At 42.2% G+C, this 19755-nt stretch overlaps 2 protein-coding genes across 3 annotated transcripts; one reads left to right on the top strand and one right to left on the bottom strand.

The window, feature by feature from the left end:
* Positions 1-474: 474 nt before the first annotated feature.
* On the top strand, positions 475-5722 carry grk7a (G protein-coupled receptor kinase 7a; the record flags this gene model as incomplete). The annotated part of the gene is made up of 4 exons (XM_080861152.1): positions 475-1071; positions 2007-2462; positions 4707-4987; positions 5142-5722. 4 exons carry the CDS (start codon positions 475-477, stop codon positions 5479-5481), a joined length of 1674 nt encoding a protein of 557 aa, XP_080717278.1. The 3' UTR covers positions 5482-5722.
* A 3523-nt stretch (positions 5723-9245) lies between these two features.
* Positions 9246-19737, bottom strand: atp1b3a (ATPase Na+/K+ transporting subunit beta 3a). 2 transcript variants are annotated; one of them, XM_080861915.1, is made up of 8 exons: positions 19685-19737; positions 15435-15604; positions 14080-14208; positions 12145-12243; positions 11796-11986; positions 11569-11619; positions 10939-11025; positions 9246-10848 (listed from the first exon to the last, which is right to left on the bottom strand). In XM_080861915.1, the coding sequence occupies exons 1-8, from the start codon at positions 19720-19722 to the stop codon at positions 10681-10683; spliced, it is 933 nt and encodes a 310-aa protein (XP_080718041.1). In that variant the 5' UTR covers positions 19723-19737; the 3' UTR covers positions 9246-10680. The 2 variants fall into 2 exon arrangements, with proteins under 2 accessions (XP_080718041.1, XP_080718042.1); XM_080861916.1 differs by lacking the exon at positions 19685-19737 and adding an exon at positions 19496-19605.
* Positions 19738-19755: the final 18 nt, after the last annotated feature.

Below are 19755 nucleotides of genomic sequence, written 5' to 3'. Positions count from 1 at the left end.
AAAAAAGTAGGATGCTGATGAACTACATTGCTTGATCGTGACACACTCTTCCCAGAGTACTTTATGCTTATTTCTGATCTTTTACTACCTCAACATTAAATGCATAGTCAACAGAACTCACTGAACTACTCAAAGACTACTGAACACCATGAATAAATATATAGGGCTACAAAGCCTCTTACCACAGAGCCCGCTTACGATTCCCTTTCTGTGCTCAGCATCCTTGAATAGACCACACAAAGATCCTTAAGCCAAAATCCCTCCCTGGTATTTAATTCTAAATGAGTAATTACTGGGTGTGTCAGTGTGTCTTAGGTTTGCAGGTAGACTGGGTAAGGAAGCTCATTTGCACGGTGGCTTTTGAGCAAATTGCGCCATCACACAGACACACATTCTGAAAGTGTCAGGGTATCCATCGGCACCCACTGAAGAACCCAGTTTCTCAGAGGGGACAGACAACATACAGCTGTCAAGATGTGTGACATGGGGGGACTGGATAACCTGGTGGCCAACACGGCCTACCTAAAAGCTCAGGGTGGCGATGACAAGGAGATGAAAAAGCGGCGTCGCAGCTTGTCTCTCCCCAAACCTGAGGCGTGCACGTCAGTACGAGCTACCATTGAAAAGGACTTTACATTGCTTTGTGAAAGGCAGCCTATTGGCAAAAAGTTTTTCCGCGAGTTCCTTGCAAGTAACAATGAGTTTAAGCTTGCCGCAGAGTTCTTGGATGAGTTGTATGACTGGGATCTGGCTGAAGGAGCAACAAAAGACAAGGCACGCCAAAACATCATGACCAAGTATTGTAAGGCTGACTCCAAGAGCTTTCTGACATTTCTTACTGGAGAGGCTGCTGACAAATGCAAATCTGTCACCAATGCCAATTTCGAGGAGGTGATGAAAGGCAAGGTCCAGGACGGTGTAAGAGAATTTCTGAAAGGAAAACCCTTCACAGATTATCAGGCCAGCCCGTTCTTTGACAAATTCCTCCAGTGGAAGGAGTATGAGAAACAGCCCGTCAATGACAAATACTTCTATGAGTTCAGAACTCTAGGAAAAGGAGGCTTTGGAGAGGTAAGCATGCAAATACATCTCAATTAATTTATTTGAGTTGCAAGAGTCATCCCATTATGACCATAGAGTATGGATAAAGCTAAACTAAGCTGTAGAGGTGTGCTCTACACATAATTACACATATAAGTAAATCACATCTTTAAGTTTTAACATGTCTGAGACTGAAGTCATATACCACACAGGCATTACAGCTTAAATTTTGTCTTGCGTTTCACAAGGTATTACTTTGTTTAATTGGTTTAGGGATTGTGTCTTTTCAAAACACCTGAGGATTAAAGAACATATGAAAGCTTTCAACCCAGTAACTGAAAGTGCACTTTAATTTAAAATATTATATTTTTAAAGAAAAAAAACTGCTGTGTAAGCATATTAACTGAGCAGTAATTATATTAGTGGATTAGTGGAGAGCAGTATGAAATTGGCGATAACCTGGTGAAGATTTGCTGTGACTGTTATTGCTTTGTGCTAAATCAGCATACACAGTGGTTGAGAGTTAAGCAATGAGTTCAGTCTTTTCATTTAGCTAGTAAAGTAGAAATCACCTTTGAATTATAAACAATGATAAGTGAAGTGACTTTTCAGATAGTGGGCCTTGACTGCAAGAGAGGTGTCAGATTTGTCAAGGCATCACTGGCAAGGGTCAAGCTAGATTATCATCTTAAACATTAAGTCCTGCACCACTCTCTGGATTAAAAATTATTTATGATCATATTTAGTGTGAAATTCTGAAATAGGAACATTTAAGTTTTAAAGGATAAGTCACATCTATTTTCTTGTGTACATTTTGTTAATACTAAAGTAGAGAGTGGGAGCTATCCGATCAGTCAGTAAGCTACCAAGAGACCAGGCTTTTTTTTTTGTAGTAAAATAAATTAAAATGATTTGATTAACATCTGGAAGCTAACATTCCTAACAAGTAACGTGTTTTCCTCCAGGTATGTGCTATTCAGGTCAAGAACACGGGCCAGATGTATGCCTGCAAGAAGTTGTGTAAAAAGCGTCTGAAGAAGAAGGGAGGTGAGAAGATGGCCCTGTTGGAGAAGAAAATCTTAGAGAAGGTTAACAGCCTGTTCCTGGTCAACTTGGCGTATGCTTATGCCAACAACACCCACCTGTGCCTTGTCATGACCCTGATGAATGGAGGAGACCTCAAGTACCACATTTACAACATAGGCTACGATGGCAAGGGTGTGGACAAGGGCATTGAGATGAAACGCATCATCCACTACACAGCGCAGATCACCACTGGCATTCTACACCTGCACGACATGAATATAATATATCGTGACATGAAACCAGAGAACGTGTTGCTTGATAGCCAAGGCCAGTGCCGACTTTCAGATTTGGGTCTGGCCATAGAACTCATTCCAGAGAAGACTGTCACCCAGATGGTGAGTAGATGTCCCACACGACAGTGATGTTATAAATTTAGATGGCAGGTTTTTCTTTTCCACTTTTAACAAGATGCAGAACAACAAGTACACTGAGTTTCACTCTTAAGCTCTTAGAAATCTGTTAGCTTTAGAGCCACAGCTATATGATGCCAGGACTGATTATAGGATTTCATAGTAGCTCCACAGTGTAGTGGTTTACACATTTCCCTAACAAGCAAAAGACCCCTGGTTTAATTCCAGGAGGATTGCATCAGGAGCAGCATCCGGTGTAAAAACTCAAACATGTGGAACTACCCACTGTGGTGACTCCTTGTGAATGAGTGGGCAGTCAAAGTACGGTAGAAAATATCTACCATAAATGGGCTGTTAGCATAAGGCATATTTTGCTGCTCGCAAAATATCCTGTGCTGACTCACGCTCTTATAGACATATTTTTGTCAACTCATCATAAACCACACATATACATACACAAGCTTTGATTTCCACTACGTCTTTTTAAATTATCCGAAGACAGGTGGAGGTAAGATACTGGGCAGATGTCAGTCCTGGTTTGGCGTTTACTTTAAATCCGGACAGGGATTACTGGATTCCTTAAGGATCTGTGCGATGAGAGTCTCTGAATCGATTATATAAGTCATTTGATCCTTTAGCGGTCAGATTATAGCTGGGCTATTTATAGGCCACCATTTTGTGCTGTGGTTATGTTAGAGATCTTGCAGGTGCAGTGCTTTTAAAAGTACTGCTTGCTAAGTGTAAGAAGGTCTCCCTGAAGAATCTGGTCACAGGGATTTAGTTATTTCTGACACCTTAGCTGTGCTGCACTGTCTTTCAACAGCACATACATAGCATATCAGTCTCTTGCTTTACTCCCAAGAAAAGGAAATAGAGATACAATGTTCTCACTGAGTTCACGATGTCACACCAGTAGTTGCATAATTAATTAAAATGATAATAATAATTGTGATTTCCTGACAAAAACATGTTTTTGACAAACGGTAGGTAATGCTAACACTAAATTATACCCCACTGTACACATCTAAGGACCAGGGTTTCTTTAGGACTTACTTGCTGCAGCAAAGAGTAAGCTCTTGGCTATATGAAAGTCCAGTAAGCTCATTATCATGTACTCTGATGCTCCTCAGCCAGCCAAAGTGACTAGGCTAACCTTTACAGGCAAGGCTGGCTTTGGACCCCTAATCCTCTTAGTGGAATTACACAAGTCTGTCCCAGATTAGATTGACAGATCCAGGTAAAATGTACGCTGAATATGTTTAGATGTGCTAGTTTGCAAACACGTCTGGAATGGTTCTTTAAAAACACTAAAAACACACTAAAACCAGATGAACTTTGATTTCAATTTATGACATGAGTGGTCATATATGTTTTTTTTTTTTTAAGTTGCACAGGGAACAAATTGGAAAATGAATGCACTTTACTAGTTTTGCATGCTTGGTGTCTTGTAATATAAAATACATAAGTAATGTTTAAACAGTATATAGCGTGCCAGTCAGTCACAGGGCCGACATGTAACAGGCAATACTTTAGTTTCCATTCACCTAGTCTTTCTATCTTTGGACTGTAGGTGGAGCACCTGGGTATACGTGGAGGACATCCTAGCTCCACACAGAATACTTTCAGTACATAGTAAATGCATTTTTGGTGTCACTATAGCAGGACAGTGAATCCTGTAGTTCCTACTGTTTGCTTGCAGTAGCTTTTTAAGTTTTATATCAGTTTACTGTATATGTCCATTAGTAATTCATGGCTATGTGCTGTCTGGTATTATTTCTGCTGGTAGCTATAGTATCCAAAAATGGCTGTCCCTTATATAAGAGGCCGGACAGCTCTGTCAGTGCGTAGACATACACAACTCTTGACAGGTAGTAGGCTTAGCAATAGGATTAAGCTCCTGGTCCGAGGCTACATGTGGGGTCATATAGGGAAAGCAAGGATGACATGGGAGCAGAAGGGCAGGAAGAAAGTAGGGAATAGAGTGACAGGTGAAAGTTAGAGACAAGATGTGAAGACTTTATAAAGATTTTTAGCTCTCTTCTTCTGTTGAGGGGTATGGCCACATGCTGTATAATACTATACCTACTTTTTGCTTGGTGTTAAGTGCTTCCTCCTTAAATGGTCTTACAAGTTTCAAGTTTCGTAATAAATATGAAGCACCTTCCATTAGGTCAGAATATCTAATGAAGTGTTTTTTGTATTTGAATCTCATATTCGTCCTTTATCCAGGCTGGTACTGGAGCCTACATGGCCCCTGAGCTCCTGACCAAAACCCCATACAGGACATCAGTGGACTGGTGGGCCCTGGGCTGCAGTATCTATGAGATGGTGGCTGGCTACACACCTTTTAAAGGCCCTGAGAGCAAAAAGGAGAAGGTTGAGAAGGAAGAGGTGCAGAGGCGCATCCAAAATGAGGAGCCAAAGTGGGAGCACAAGTGCTTTGATGCACTAACCAAGGACATCATCCAGCTGTTCCTCAAGAAGAAAATGGATGAGCGTCTGGGCATGAGGTAAGTGGCTCTTTTATCCAAGAAGTTTATTGCCATTTGTGAACTTAATGCTAGTATAATGGATGTCTAAACGCTGCCCTTGAGTTGCCACATGGATCGGACATTGCAATTCACAAACTCTGATGGAGAAGTGTATTTTTTGTCTTTTCATTAGGAACAACATGGAGGATCCCAGGAAACACGAGTGGTTCAAGACCATCAACTTTCCCCGCCTGGAGGCAGGGCTGATTGACCCTCCATGGGTCCCCAAGCCCAACGTTGTCTATGCCAAGGACACTGGTGACATCGCCGAGTTCTCTGAGATCAAGGGCATCGAGTTCGACGCCAATGACGAGAAATTCTTCAAGGAGTTTAGCACAGGCGCTGTACCCATCCCATGGCAGCAGGAGATGATCGACACTGGACTATTTGATGAACTCAATGATCCCAACAGGAAAGAAGGTGGAGGAGGTCTCGATGATGACAAGAAGTCTGGCACGTGTACATTGCTGTGAGCAGCCACATTTGATACGAAACAACCGTGTTAACATTCAGTATTTTGTTTTCTAAACTCGTGTAAAAAAGAAAAAAGGTTTTACGAGAGGCGAACACGAGTGTGTCTCTTGTAAGGATGTCCATGGCATAGGGAAGCAGTAAAGTATGAAGGATTTGACAATGTGTTTCGAGCACTGTCGCTCAGGTTCACAGCTTCTTTTTCTTTTCTAATGTTGTAGCTTTGCAACGACTTTGACCATAAATGACTGCTAGGAGAAAGTGTTACTAAAGTTTTCATTAATGACACACATTAGAGGAGTAAGAGGAGCAAGTTAACGCAATATGTTTGTGCCAGAACTACCTTATAAAGTTCCTGTCTAAGCGGTTCAGTGAGTGTGGTTTTACCAGCTGAAGCAGTGTTGTGTTACAAGCAAACAGGAACAACCACACATGTAGACATTCAACAGAATTGGAGGAGGTTCATTGGTAGCGAACTGTAGAATTTCAGAGCACTTTCCTTGCTGTCATCAGATCACGCTGTTTCTACGACGAAAGTGCTTTTTATCTAACACCATGTGGAGGACATAATTGTGTTTTTTTAGTCACCTGTTGTGATCCTAAATCTGACAATTAGGATTGCATTTACACTGAATGTTTTAGTTTTATAAGATCAACTGTTACAATTGTATGTATTGTATATAAAGAAATATATATATATATATATATCTATGCACAGAGAGAAAGGAAAATATTGTATGTAAGTAATTTATAATATAGAATTAAATGAAAGAGAGTGAAGAATACCAAAAACCTCTTCAGTGAGTCCCTCTGCTGTTGGTGCTGTGAGCCTCTGCTTGTAGTGAGAAATGGAGACTCTTACCTCTGGGATTTTGGGGGAGAGATGAGCGCTGAAAAAGCAGCTCATTGCTGCACATAAAAGATTAAAATTTAGACAGATTGAGCAATAAATTCCTGAACCAGGAATGCACAGGTTGCTTTATACTGGCCCTGAAACGCTAACTCGGGGCTCCTTTCTTAGTTTGAGGTTGTTGGGCTGAGTCTAGAGACTCTAGAGAGTTTTTACATTTCCAGATCTTGCGCAGAGGTCAGTTTATACAGGTAATTTTAATAAGTACACGATGCATGTAAATATAAAATGAGAGGAATTGCTACACTAGATGAAGTACAGCACAGCAGACGTTTCCTTGAATCGTGACTCATTTGAATAAATTAAAATGTCTTTTAAAAAGTGTCTTTCTTCACTCATGAATATTCATGTGTTTGTCATTTGTTGTCACCTTGAAGCCTGAACATTTCCACCACCAGCGTCAGAGAGCGGCCCAAATCGAGTCATGCCGCGCATGTTCTCTGGGCTAAATATAACCACAGGGAAAGTGCTGCGGAGAACTCTGGAGTAAAACCTAAAAATATCAGTCGCATTAATCCCTTTAGGATGCTGACTACATTCAGGCTGTGCTCCAAACTGGCAGGTTTAGCTCATAGCTGATAAGGCGATAACCAGTGTTATCCTTGCGCCTTCTTTGCTCAAATCAGCTTCAAATCCCTTCAAGTTCTGTAGCATCTCAGAACTGTAAAACATTTCACAGCTTCATCACGTTTGGTCTCTCCTTTTTTAGTGAAATATGAATGAAATTAAAAGTCAACCTTTAAATGTATCGGGTGGCTGTGATGGCTAGAAGGGGAAAATATGAAATGATTATGGAAGACACTAACACATGAAACACTCATTTATGTGTGAGTTCTTCATGTCAGAGCGGTTTATTTTACGTTTGCCCACCTCCTTCGTCCATACAGCTGAAGAAGTGTACTTTCTTTTGTCTCCAGTACCAGTTGTTCAGCCCAACTCAAGGACGGTAAGAGCTTAGCAGAACTTAAGGTGGATTCTTGCTGCAGCTAAACCCCGACAGATTATCTCATGTAGCAGGACTTGGGTTCAAACTGCTGTTGACAACGAAAGAACTGAGCTGCTGCAGCCCAGGGGCGCTGCAGGAGCCGGGCAGATGAAGGCGCTGTGAAATTAGAGTGGACAGGTGTGATCCGAATGCCTCTACTGATGTATTCTGACCTCTACAGCCATTTCAGACTCAGTTGCAGGTCTGGCCTTTTGCACAAATACCAGGCTAGACTAGGTTTTTGAGAAATGAGGAAAAGACTGTTGAGGTTATAAAGATGAACAAATCTTTACAGACTAATGATTGTTTAGATTTTATTTAAGCATGTACCTGCTAAGTTCAAATGCCACACCAAGACCTGCTCCCTTGCAGTTCGTCATCCAACAAACAGCACTGTGTTAGTGCCACGCGCACGCCTAAACTATTCTTGCTTCTGGCTCCCTCGTGTGCCAGCAAATATGTGCTGCAACTGCGGTGAGAGTACTTAGAGGCTGAAGATAAACAATCCCAGGCTTCAATAAACAACTGCGGTCCCTCATTAGCTCTCTTTCCAGTCCCAGAGGTATGAAGCAGAATTGGGAATTTAAACAAGTACAATTATGTAATTTTATGATGCATCCAAAAATACAATTAAACATTCCTTTGTTCAGTCACATGATGGGCGAAATCAAGATGTGCCCTAAAAATGAATTGATACATGTATGAAAACATGTTCTTGTTAAAGATTAAATAAGTGTTTCGAGGCCTTTTGGGGGGGTTGTGACCCATTACAACAATGGTGTCTGGGTTTGGCTCTGGGCATCAGGTGTCTGAGTTGTTATCAGTTCCTCCAAACACAGAATCCCCCTCCATCTTTACACATGGCTTCATTTATGTAACTGTCCCTGGACAAAAGAGGTCAGATCATTGTTATTTCACAAGAGGAAGAAAAGCTGCTTCTGTTTTCAAAAATCTCCCGTTTCACTGCATCCCAAAGGTGCTCTGTTGGACTGAGATCTGGTGACTATGGCGGTTTGAGTACAGCGAACTCACTGTCATGTTCAAGAGCCCAGTTTGACATCATTTGTGCTTTGTGACATGGTGCACTATCCTGCTGGGTGCAGTCACAAACACAAACTGTGGTCAGCAACAATGCTCGGGTAGGCTGCGGTGTTTAAACGATACTCAGCTGGTAATTTTGACGATCAAAGTGTGGCATTAAGTGCAGCAAGAAAATGCGGCAGGTGGCTGAACTGTTGATACAAGGAAGGATGGATCCATGATTTCATCTCATTTAAATTCTGGCCCTACCATCTGAATGTGACTCAGCAGATTGGACAGCGTTTATCCAAATCTTCTCTTTCTCCAGTTTTGGTGACTCTGTGCAAATATTAGCTTCCGTCTCCTGTTCTCAGGTCTTCTGCTTCAAGGTTTGACATGTTGCACATTCAGAGATGGTCTTCTGCATACACTGGTTGTAATGAGTTATTTAAATAGCTGTTACCTTCTTATTACCTTTAGGAATCTGACAATTCTCTTCTGTCCTCTGGCATCAAAAAGGCATTTTCTTCCAGAGAACTGCTGTTCTCTTATATTTTCTCTTTTTCAGACTATTCTCTGTAAAGAGATGATTCAGAGTAATCAGCTCAAACGAGCACATCTGCCACCAACAACCATGCCTTTCTTCTCCATTCTGACGCTCCGTAATTAGAACTTCAGCAGGTCATCCTCCATGTCTGCACAGAGTTTACTATATTAGATATTGGTGCAAAAAAGCAAGTTGTTGTAAAGAATCAGAATCAGTGAAGTTTGACTTGGATGCTGACAGACTTTAAGGTAGAATTTGAATGAAGGAAAACAAAACACAACACAGGACTCCATTTTTTCTTCAAAATCACTTATCCCACAATTTATTTCATCAGGTCTTAAGGCACCCTGAAGAGATGTTACAAGTTGTTTGTTCAAATGCGGGTTCCTTTTAAGACTGTGTAAACATAGCTTTGAATAAGATATTTTCCTGTAAATCTTTGTTTAAATTATTTCTTTACAGTGCACAGACATTGTGTTTTTGTGACAAAAATACAGTGTGAATTAAGTAAATATGGTAAGATAGTTTATATATATATACATTGAAGAGTAATAGATCGGCAGACAATCAGATCAACAGGCTGAAGAAGAGAGAAAAACTAACAATCTTTGAGACCCAGATAGATATACAGATCACGTATAGATATACAGTACATAGTTACAGTGAACTTTTGAGTTTTGCAACAACGCTTCTTCCAGCGCCTCTCCGCCTTAAAAGCTAATTTTTACACCGTACCTTCTCGCGAGTGAGTGCGCGCCCGTGTCGCCTTGAACCACAGTCGACACGACGGCACCCCCCGCCCCCTGCCCCGCGAGGTGGTCTCAAGTCCCGGAGGGCTCACCCACGTGTTTGCTATTGCAGTGGAGAGGTGAGTAAACAGGAAGACGGGCAGACAGACAGACGGACATGCAGACAGACGGACACACAGCACAAGACTGGGTTGTGGCTACGCGGACCACAAGACAAAGATCTATCTATAATTCCCCTAAATATGTTATAGCATCACAATGTATTTATAGTAGAAAGGGACTTTGTAATTGGCATTTCATATACAGGGATACAGTGGCTATACTTGATTATCACGGTATGTTTCCATGAAGTCTTTGTGATGTGCGACGAATAATACTCTGGAGATGTTCTACTTTCTCAGTTATACTATACAGCAAGATAAAAATCCTCTCCACACTGATGATAATACTGAATCCATACAGTTTAAGAGATGAAAGCAACACTCTCTTCCCTGGCAGCGGGAAGCTCTAAAAACAAATTTAAACAAAATTGTTTCATCAACAATTACACAACAGCTCCAAATGGCTTGGTTGCAATGGCTATAAGTTATCGAATCACGTCAATACAAATAAAGAAAAAACAAAAACAACAACAAACGTAACTGAGCGGAGGATGAACAGTGCAATAGGTGAATGGGGAAGGGGGGGAAGAGGGGGAAAGGGGAGGGAGGGCGTGTGGATGGACGGACTCACGAGCGGAGCCTGTGCTTTGTTATGAGGGTCTTTGAGGAGGTCAGCGAGGAATCGTTAAGAAAAGAAAAGTCAGAAATGTCATGAAAGCAGCATGTGGTACCACTGTCTCGCTGACTGTGTTGTGCCACATCCCAAAATGCCGCCTTTGTGACGTTTTGACGATTCCTTCTTTTTCTTAAAAAAATAAAATAAAATAAAGATAAATCCTTAGTGGGCAGCTTCAATTAGATTTCCTTTCACAGGCTGTATATTTGCCTTTTACTCCACCACCTTAACCCTGAACGTTACGCGGCCCAGGAATTTATCCCGCTCGTCGTTGTTGCGCAGGTTGGTGCCCTCTACCCTGCACTCCACGGCCAGCTCCTTGTTGTAGTCCTCCTTGGTGAGCAGCAGCTTCACAGCCACCAGGGGCTGCATGTAGTTCTCCTGCATCAGGACCGAGGCGATCATTTATTAGTAACACATCACTTATTGGGCAGGTTAGTGGATACTGTCCGGCTGTAGTTAAATACTTACATGGGCTTTCTTGCCGTAGTAGGGGAAATACATCTTATCAATGCGGCCCTCACTTGGGAAGTAGTGCATTTGGACCGGGTGGTCTTTCTGCAAGGCAGGACACGTCTCAGAGTAAAGATTTTACAATGAAGGAATTCATTTAATGTCGAATTAATGAGACATATTCCGAGACCACATGAAACGGGACGGAACAAGACAGAAAAGTGAGGACTCTCTGCTGTCAGCGAGGAGGTTTAAATGAAGTGGAAAACACGATGCGTTCCGCTCAATCCAAAAAAGTGACATTTCTGGCAGAAAACGTACACCGATTAGATTAAAATAGACTTTAGAATGGCACTAAGACTGGTTTAGAGTCACCTGCATAACGGCATGTTACATAATGAAAATGTGTTAACACCCCTACTGGCCTTATCCTGTAAAATTTACATGTTTATCTTACCCTAAAGCCATCAGTGACAGCATGCAGGAAGATATCAGACACAACACAAACAAAAAGAAGGAAGAAATGAAAGCGAGATCAACAGAAAGAAAACAGTGAAACTGTTATGTTTTTGTATGAAAGAAATAAAAAAGACAAAAAATACACATACAAGCCAGCAGGACAAGTGTAATGTAGAGAAAATGCTTTACTTTGACCGTGCAGTTGATGTAGGGATCCCCAATTGGCTTCAGGCCAATAATCTACGAAAGGAGAGAAACAGGAAGAGAGGTTGAAACTGTGCATGGCTGCTGCTTGCGTGGGTCCAGAATTAGAAATCATTTATTTTTGGGAACAAATAAGTGGAGAATAGAGGCTGTGCGGAAAACAGGAAAAGGACGCGTGTTTCCCTGGATCTGTGAGAAATAGCGAGTGTTACCCTGTTCATCTTCAGCAGCACACAGGGTTTTCCTTCTTGATATCCAAAGTCGGTGTCGGAAAGGCCAGAGCACAAACTCAGGGAGGTCCTCCTGAAGGGACAAACTTTCTTTGTCATCTCACCGCCATCCTGCATGTAATACTCTCCCGGAATGCACTCCTCGTTGTTCTCCTGCATCGAATCGTTGTATCCTGATGCAGAGACAGAGATGGATTGAGGTACAGCGTATTCAGATATTTGGCAAGAGTCAGTGGAAAAAGATCGGAGAGAGGGAGAGTGGTATTCATTTTATTACAGCTCGCTTTCAATCTGTTTAATTTATCTGTGCATTAGAGCAAAGTGCACTTACTTTGCAGGAAGGATTCCAGATGGTTGACATAGTTTTTGTAGTTTTTTGAGTCAGATTTGTTGAAAGTAATGTCCAGTGAATTTGGACGAATCACCAACCCTGTAACGAGACATAAGGTAAACGAAGGAAAGCGGTGAACACATACTCACACACGCCCTGAATGCGTTTCAGGTAGGTGGTGCTGTGGGGATGGCACTGTGACTTGGACAGGCCCTCTCAGCACTTGAGCCAAATAAAAAGCCACTTTCAGCTGCTCCCTTATTCACACGGGGTCGCCACAGCGGGTAGCTCCGCTTATTTGATTTGGCAGATTTTTTTACGCTTGATGCCCTTCCTGACACAACCCCAAAGGGATTTGTGTCCCTCCCGGGATCAAGCTGGGAAGCTTTCACTCGTTAGGCCAATGTGTAAACCACCATACTACGGAGCACTGAAGCCAAAACGACAATAATATTTGCTGCAAAATTGAGATCATTTATGAATGTTTTATAATCTAATATGATTGTGAACTTTTAAATAAAGAATAATGTTGGTCTCTGAAAGCTCTGTTAACTCCTCCAATCCAAGATGAATCACCACAATACAATCAATCATCTAATAAAAATGACTGGAAACACAAACCAGACACAGCCATCAACTCAGAGGAAGCCAGATTTACACATTGAACATCAACACAAAAATCGAAACTATCAACAGCAATCAGCATTGATTACTGTCAGAGATGACACCAAAAACACAGCGCCTGCACCTCAATTTTTATCTTTCAAACACTGTTATGTCCTGCCAAAGCCATCGATGATCTCGTAACAAGTACGCCACATTTTATACAACCACACTGTCCAGCAGCAGGTCTGCATCAGCGGTTATGAATAACAATCACCCTGTTATTAAGTGTCATTTATGCTGACGGTATGTTGGCAGAGCATAAAAAAAAATTGGTTCTGCGTACAGCTGAGAGTTTAAAAAGTACATTTTCAGGATTCGCCCTGAAGCCCTTCATCATGGCATTGATGTCCATCTGGTAATAAATGTTAGCCTTCTGTTTGTCAGCGAAGAAATAGCAAGTAGCATAGTTGGGCTGTCACCATGAGTACTGTAGTAGAACATTGCTGATTCTGATAATCTATTAAAAGGATTCATTTGGAAATCTGAAATTCACTTCTGCATGGCCATCTTCATGCTGCACTCCTGCTTACAGGTGTGGTGACTGCACTGTGGGCAGGCAGATCAACTGAACCCAAGTAACCTTAGATCCATTACATCTGCTGTTAACTCTTTACCCCAAGCCTACCAGGATTAACCTTTAAAGCTCAGAAGTCAGTGAGGGTGGTCTCTTCCTGTCTACCCTTGGAAAAACCTGGAAACTATTCTAATGGTCATCAAACCACGCCTATGCAGAGTTATCAAAACTCGTCATTAAAGGTGGAGGTGAATGATGTCCTAATACGCAGATATAGAAATAATCATGGTGAATTTATGCTACAAGGTTGTGTCTGTTTGGGTTGGTATTCAGTGTGGAACCATGGGTTCCTGCCAAGCAGTCCTCCAAAATCAACAACACCTAGTTCAAAGTAGATGAAGATGCTGATTGGTTGTGGGGGGGAACAGGGCAGGGAGTTCACTGTGAACGAGAAAGGGGGGAAAAACATTGCGACTTTTGGTTATCTTTGATCGTCTGTGGGCTGTAGAACCTCTTTCCCCTCTTTATACGCTCGGAAAGAAAACACTCAGCCAACAGCATCCACTGGTGATATCACACAGGAAGAGTCTTCAAAATAGATCGATGTAAAAAGCAGCTGTTATGCAGCGCTTTATTGTGACAGCACCTTATTGGTGCAGGCATTAATAATGAATGCCTGGATGATTGATGCTGCCAGGAACAGAAAAGGAAAAGTCCAGTTACTCCTGTGTATTTTAATCTTGAGAGATACTAACCTGGCTCTGGAACGCGGTCTCTGTACCTCGGCACATAGTCATCCAGAGTGAGCAGCATCACCCACATGGTCAGAGCGAACATGCCGGCCAAGAAGCAGTAGAAGACCAAGTAGAACAAGAGGATGAGTGCTGGAGGATGTCACGGGAGGAAACACATGAGAGAAAGAGAAAGAAGACGGTGATGAGATAAAAAGGGATTCACTGCGATTAACTGCACATTTTAGCCATAGCCTTACGCTTGATTGCTTTACATTTCCCCTCGTCTTCAGGTCATTTGAATGAACTGTCCCTTCGAGGGAAACCATTTTGAATATGGGAGGAAATTTCACCGGCTGCTAACAAACGTGAGGCCCCATTTCACTTCTTTTCAGCCCAAACGTGATTCAAAGATTGCGGCAGTTTCTCGGGGCATCTGCTGTCTCATTTATATAACTGCGGGGAGAGAAAAAGCTGCATTTATGGGAACATCTGACTCAAAATGGTTCACCATCATCCAGCCTGCACAGCACGGATGCCCTCTAAGTTGCCAAAAACGGGGGGTGGGGGGTGGACCCCTCAGCTTCCCGCTGTACACCCCCCCCCCCTCCCTCATTCCACTCCAACAGTATCCCACAATGCACCTGCCTGGTGCATAAAAGAGAGAGAAAGAGGAGAGAGGGAATCCCATTTGACCTTGACAGGCATGCTAATGTGGGCGGCCATGCAACTGCAATGGAGCATCCCACTGCACAGCAGCACAGGGGCGCAGGCAGCCTGACAATCTGCGCTAGCCTATAGGAGCCGGCTGCTGGAGGGAGGGTACCCCTGTTACTACCTTACTCTGGAAATAACTGGGGGATTATTACATAAAATGTATGGCCTGATCAGATATTGATTGTGCCTGTGGCACATTCCTCAGCTATGATGAGCATCTTTCTCAGCTGGGCTCTGCTGTGTCAGTGCAGGTCCCGGATAACTCTGTTAATGCAGATGCTGATCATTCATTAAATTATATAGATATATATATATATATTTTAAAAATGTACAAGGCTGCTGTGACTGATTATCGCCTGCTTGGCTGTTTTCCCCTATGCAGCAGAGACAGACTGCTGCACACCTCTGATAGCATCATTTATCTTGGCGAGCCTCTTGGTACAGGCTTCTCCTTTAACACCTTCACACAGGCCCGTGATGGCTTCTCAGCCATCTATGTGGCACTCATTTAAATCCATCCACACAAAGACATTTATAGGAGGCTTTATACCGAAGAGACACGTGGCTATAAATGCTTTGAAAATGAATATAAGATTAGGTATAAGCTCCGTGAATGTCAAAGCGCGGCCACTAATTGACTGCTGTGTAACGGGGATCCTTACCCCAGCTGCTGGCAGTACGACCCAACAGCTCCCCGGTTCTCGGGTTGTAGATGGAGTCCTTCCAGCTGGACACGTTCTCCTTGTTGGCCGCTTTATCCTCGGTGCTCGCCATGGTGATGTGTTTTTTCTTTTTCTTTTTTCTTGGTCCCAAAATGTGCCGTTTCTCCTCCCTAAAAAAATGCAGAAAGCGCAGCGGGCGATGTAATGAGGCAAAAGAAGCCGGCGAGGCGGCAGTGAGTGGTCGGATCAATGATTGGGGAAGGAGTGGGCGGTGTAGAAAGAGAGGGAGAGCAGAAGGAGAGAGAGAGAGAGAGAGAGAGAGAGAGAGAGAGAGAGAGAGAGAGATGCTCTGGTGGAACAGGAAAAAAAGGTGAGGAAAGAGGGGAAAAAAATCTGTGACGTCCACACTGGGCCTAACGTGGCAGCTGATGCAGTACGAGCAGATGGATGCAGATTGGCTAATCACGGGGAGACGCACGGAGACGCAGCGTTACGCGCACTAATTATAAATGGAGCACGCGCCATCATGCTTAATCTCTCGTTTTTATTATGCACCTTAATGGCAGTGCCAACTAAAGAAGAGCCTGGGATCTCCATTTATTAAGTGAGAGATCTTTTATTATAATTATTATTATGATTATTATTATTATTATTATAGCTAACACGAGAAAAGCGCAAAAAATGGCGCACTGATTACGGATTGTTGGGCACAAAGTGCGTCTGTGGAAACCCTAAAATCACAGTACTGTTAAAAATAACGTTCATCTTTTGCTTTATTACGAAAGTATTCGGACCTATTATAGATGAATTACCGCTCTTCTGCACACAAGTCGTACGCGGTGAGTCACCAAACCAATAACCAATCGGGATGAGGTGTGTTCGAGCAGCACGGGGCGCGCTGCTAATCACTCAGAAAGCTCTGGACAATCACGCTCGTTCGCATAAATATGTAGGAGCGTGTGAGCGAGTGATCAAAAGACCAGAAGCCGATCGGGATGCGATTTGCGACCAATTCCCCCCTACAGATATTTGCCTCATTTGCTAACCCTTGTTGCTATGGCAAAATAGACTGCGTGTGTGCGTGTATGTGTGAAAAAGCGAAGGAGGAGGACAAGAAGATTCAGAGTGCGTGATTGTAAACAGATGTGCCCTATTTAACAAAGAAACGCTTTTTTCCACCGCAGACTGAGGCAAGGATGCCATCCTATCATAGCTTCAACCATATCTATGGAACGCCAGGACTGCCATAATGAATTAATTAAATACACCATTAAATAATTAATTAAATGTGTCAATAATTAATTAAAATTGGAATTAATTAATTAAATAAATAGTTATGGCACATGTAATTAATTAATTATTGCCACATTTAATTAATTATTTATGTGTTTCACATTTTAATTAATTATTGACACATTTAATTAATTAATTATTGACACATTTAATTAAATATTTATGTATTTCACATTTTAATTAATTATTGACACATTTAATTAATTATTGACACATTTAATTAATTATTTAATGATATATTTATTTATTTCATTTTGGCAGTCCTGGCGCCTGGCTCTCATCATGAAATAATTTTATCTGTCAGCCTCACCCATCAAACTCAGGGGGCGGGGTTAACGCTGATCGAGTCAAAACCATTGCTTTGGCCTGGTGGCCATTGTTTCTAGCACACAACAACCTGCATGTGGAAGCTAACAGAACTGGGGCCCGTTCTTCGTACGTCGCTCACTACATCCAAGATCAAATGACACATCCAAGATCAAACCATCGCGCTAACCGTGAGCTCGCTAATCCGGTTCTCCGAACACACCTTCCGTTGACGATTAGTACAGCTGGACGCAGTAATGTGACATCACTGGGTGTCGTAAAAGGGGCTACGCATCGATAGTAGAAACATTGATCGGCAACCCTCTGATTGGTCGGCGAAAATGTCGAAGGAGTGCGCTCGGCTCGGTATTTTTCGGCAGCAGAGCAAGAACTCCTGAGTGAGGGATTTCAGGAGTTTCAGAGTTTAATCAGAACGCAAGGGAACACTGCAAAGGCTGCAAAAGCAAGGAGAGAGGGCTGGCAGAAAGTTGCTGACAAATTAAACTCGTAAGTAATTTAATAATAATAATAATAATATATTGGATTTATATAGCGCTTTTCAAGGCACCCAAAGCGCTTTACAATGCCACTATTCATTCACTCTCACATTCACACACTGGTGGAGGCAGCTACAGTTGTAGCCACAGCTGCCCTGGGGCAGACTGACAGAAGCGAGGCTGCCATATTGCGCCATCGGCCCCTCTGGCCAACACCAGTAGGCGGTAGGGTAGATTTATTATATTACACTATATTATCCAATATTATATTACATTATATTATATTGTTATATTATATCCTCTTTCACATTAGAGCCACAACAGGACCCACTAGAACATGGGAACAAGTAAAAGTGAAATATAAGAATATTCTATAGAATGGTAATATTTATCACTTATATTGCTTTTAGTCTCTTGGAAAGAGACCCTGAAATAATCTGTTTGTTTGTTTATAACAGCAACCAAGAAAAGGGCAGAGCAAAAAAAGACAGGTGGTGGTCCTGCACCCCCTCATCAACAAGTTGGTTAAGTAAATAATATCCTCACGGGAAAATCGATATCTCTCTATGAGCACACTGTCGCGCTGAGCTAAAGGATCCTGTCTGTCCCGCAATATATGCTGAATTCTGAGGACTCTCCTTATCAATCTTGCACCTTCCGCAATGGGTTGCTCGCGTAAACGGACAGGACATGGCTGCGACAGGCTTCCCAAATCCACCTTGGCTTTTATAGCCGTGGTCTCTCATCTTGATTACACGAAGTAATTTACAATTACTACTCTGAAATATGAATTACATCTGTAATAATCACATACATGTAATAGAATGTTAATAGTATATTTCCCTTTTTTAGGAAATGACCTGTATGTATCTGTGTGACATCAATAAAAGGATCAAGTGCTGCATTATCTTTAGTTACATTGATGTTATTTATTTATCGCTGTTGCTTTCGTATAAATGAAGCGGACATACCTGCGTGGCCGCGATCTAATCCTGTTTACATAAAGTAAACCTGCTCCCGAGCAGGTTTACGCTTACGGCTCTGTTGCTATGACAGCAAGTCCCGGATGAGCTTCGGGGAACCGAACGATCCAAGATCACGCGAAATCGTCAACAATCTAATCCAGCTAACTTACTTAGCGAGGTACGAAGAACAGGCCCCTGAGCTTTGAAAAACCCTGTTTGTGTGTCACCAAATACCGTTTTAATATTTTTTTAGCCGAGAATGTAGTGGTTTAATCTTCATGTGTCTGGTCAGTTTGTCAAGATACAGCCTCTTTGCAAAAGTGCTTCGATGATTTCGGAGATGTCTGCCCAGTCTCACGGCAAAGCGTGGGATAGACCCGCTCGCCTCGCAAGCAATCCCACCGACAAAGCGCAGGCCCCGGTACACAGCTGTAGTAACCCCCGCTGACTTCTTTTACTGGGGTTATATTTATCGGTGTTTTATTTCCTGAAGTTCTTATGTGTCCTACGTGTTTCAGTCGCCAATTCTGAATTATGACTAACATTAAAAACATGTTTAAGGAGGAGAGAGAGCAAAAAAATCTGTTTAACATCTGATCTTTGGGTTTTTGTTCAGTAATCAGCGTGACCTGTGTATAAACGCATAAAAGAGATAACGTTGGTGTTTCCGTCATGTAGTAACTGCTGGCTTTAACTGTACAAAGGTTGTTCGACACTATGAAACACATACAGACTTCATGATGTTCGGCTAATATTTTTATTGTGAATATTAATCATGAGGGTAAACGGCCCTGTACACCACGGAGCGAGGTCAGCATATCCACGATATCCTCAGCTCCATGAGTTAACACAGAGTTTCCCAGCTGACTATCTAACTGCCAACTATTCCAGAGACATGAAAATATACAGCATAAAGAAAAGTGTAAGAGACCCAGCAGCAGATTAGAATAACAGTTATAGATTTAATAAATCACCAAATGAATCCAAGAAACGAGCAAACCTGTTCCGACAATTTGAGTTTGTATTCCCTCAGCTGCAGACTCGCTGCTGTTTAAATGTTTGAAAAGGAAGATTAGATATAAACAAACGTCAAACATAGACTCAGTCTGCCTTCACATTTGATATGAGGCCAGCACGTATAGTGGCTGTGTCCTGTTTTAAGATCATACATGTAAAATTGTTGTCTGACCTCCGTCGATCCAGCCGCTCAGAGTCCGTGGTTACCATGGTTACTGCATAAGCAGCTATAATGTTAACAGC

Source organism: Rhamphochromis sp. 'chilingali' (genome assembly GCF_963969265.1).
Source record: "Rhamphochromis sp. 'chilingali' genome assembly, chromosome: 16".
Lineage (NCBI taxonomy): Eukaryota > Metazoa > Chordata > Actinopteri > Cichliformes > Cichlidae > Rhamphochromis > Rhamphochromis sp. 'chilingali'.
The sequence above is the reverse complement of the archived record's forward strand: the minus strand, read 5'-3'. Positions and strand labels throughout refer to the sequence as shown.

What these genes read in the sequence shown, in the direction of transcription:
- atp1b3a (XM_080861915.1), bottom strand. Translation starts at nt 19,722, where the DNA reads ATGGTAACCACGGACTCTGAGCGGCTGGATCGACGGAG. An exon ending in GAGCGGCTGGATCGACGGAG is followed by an intron (nt 15,605 to 19,684) that starts GTCAGACAACAA and finishes GCATTTTTTTAG; the next exon opens with GGAGGAGAAACGGCACATTT. An exon ending in ACTACGGCAAGAAAGCCCAT is followed by an intron (nt 10,849 to 10,938) that starts GTAAGTATTTAA and finishes GTCCTGATGCAG; the next exon opens with GAGAACTACATGCAGCCCCT.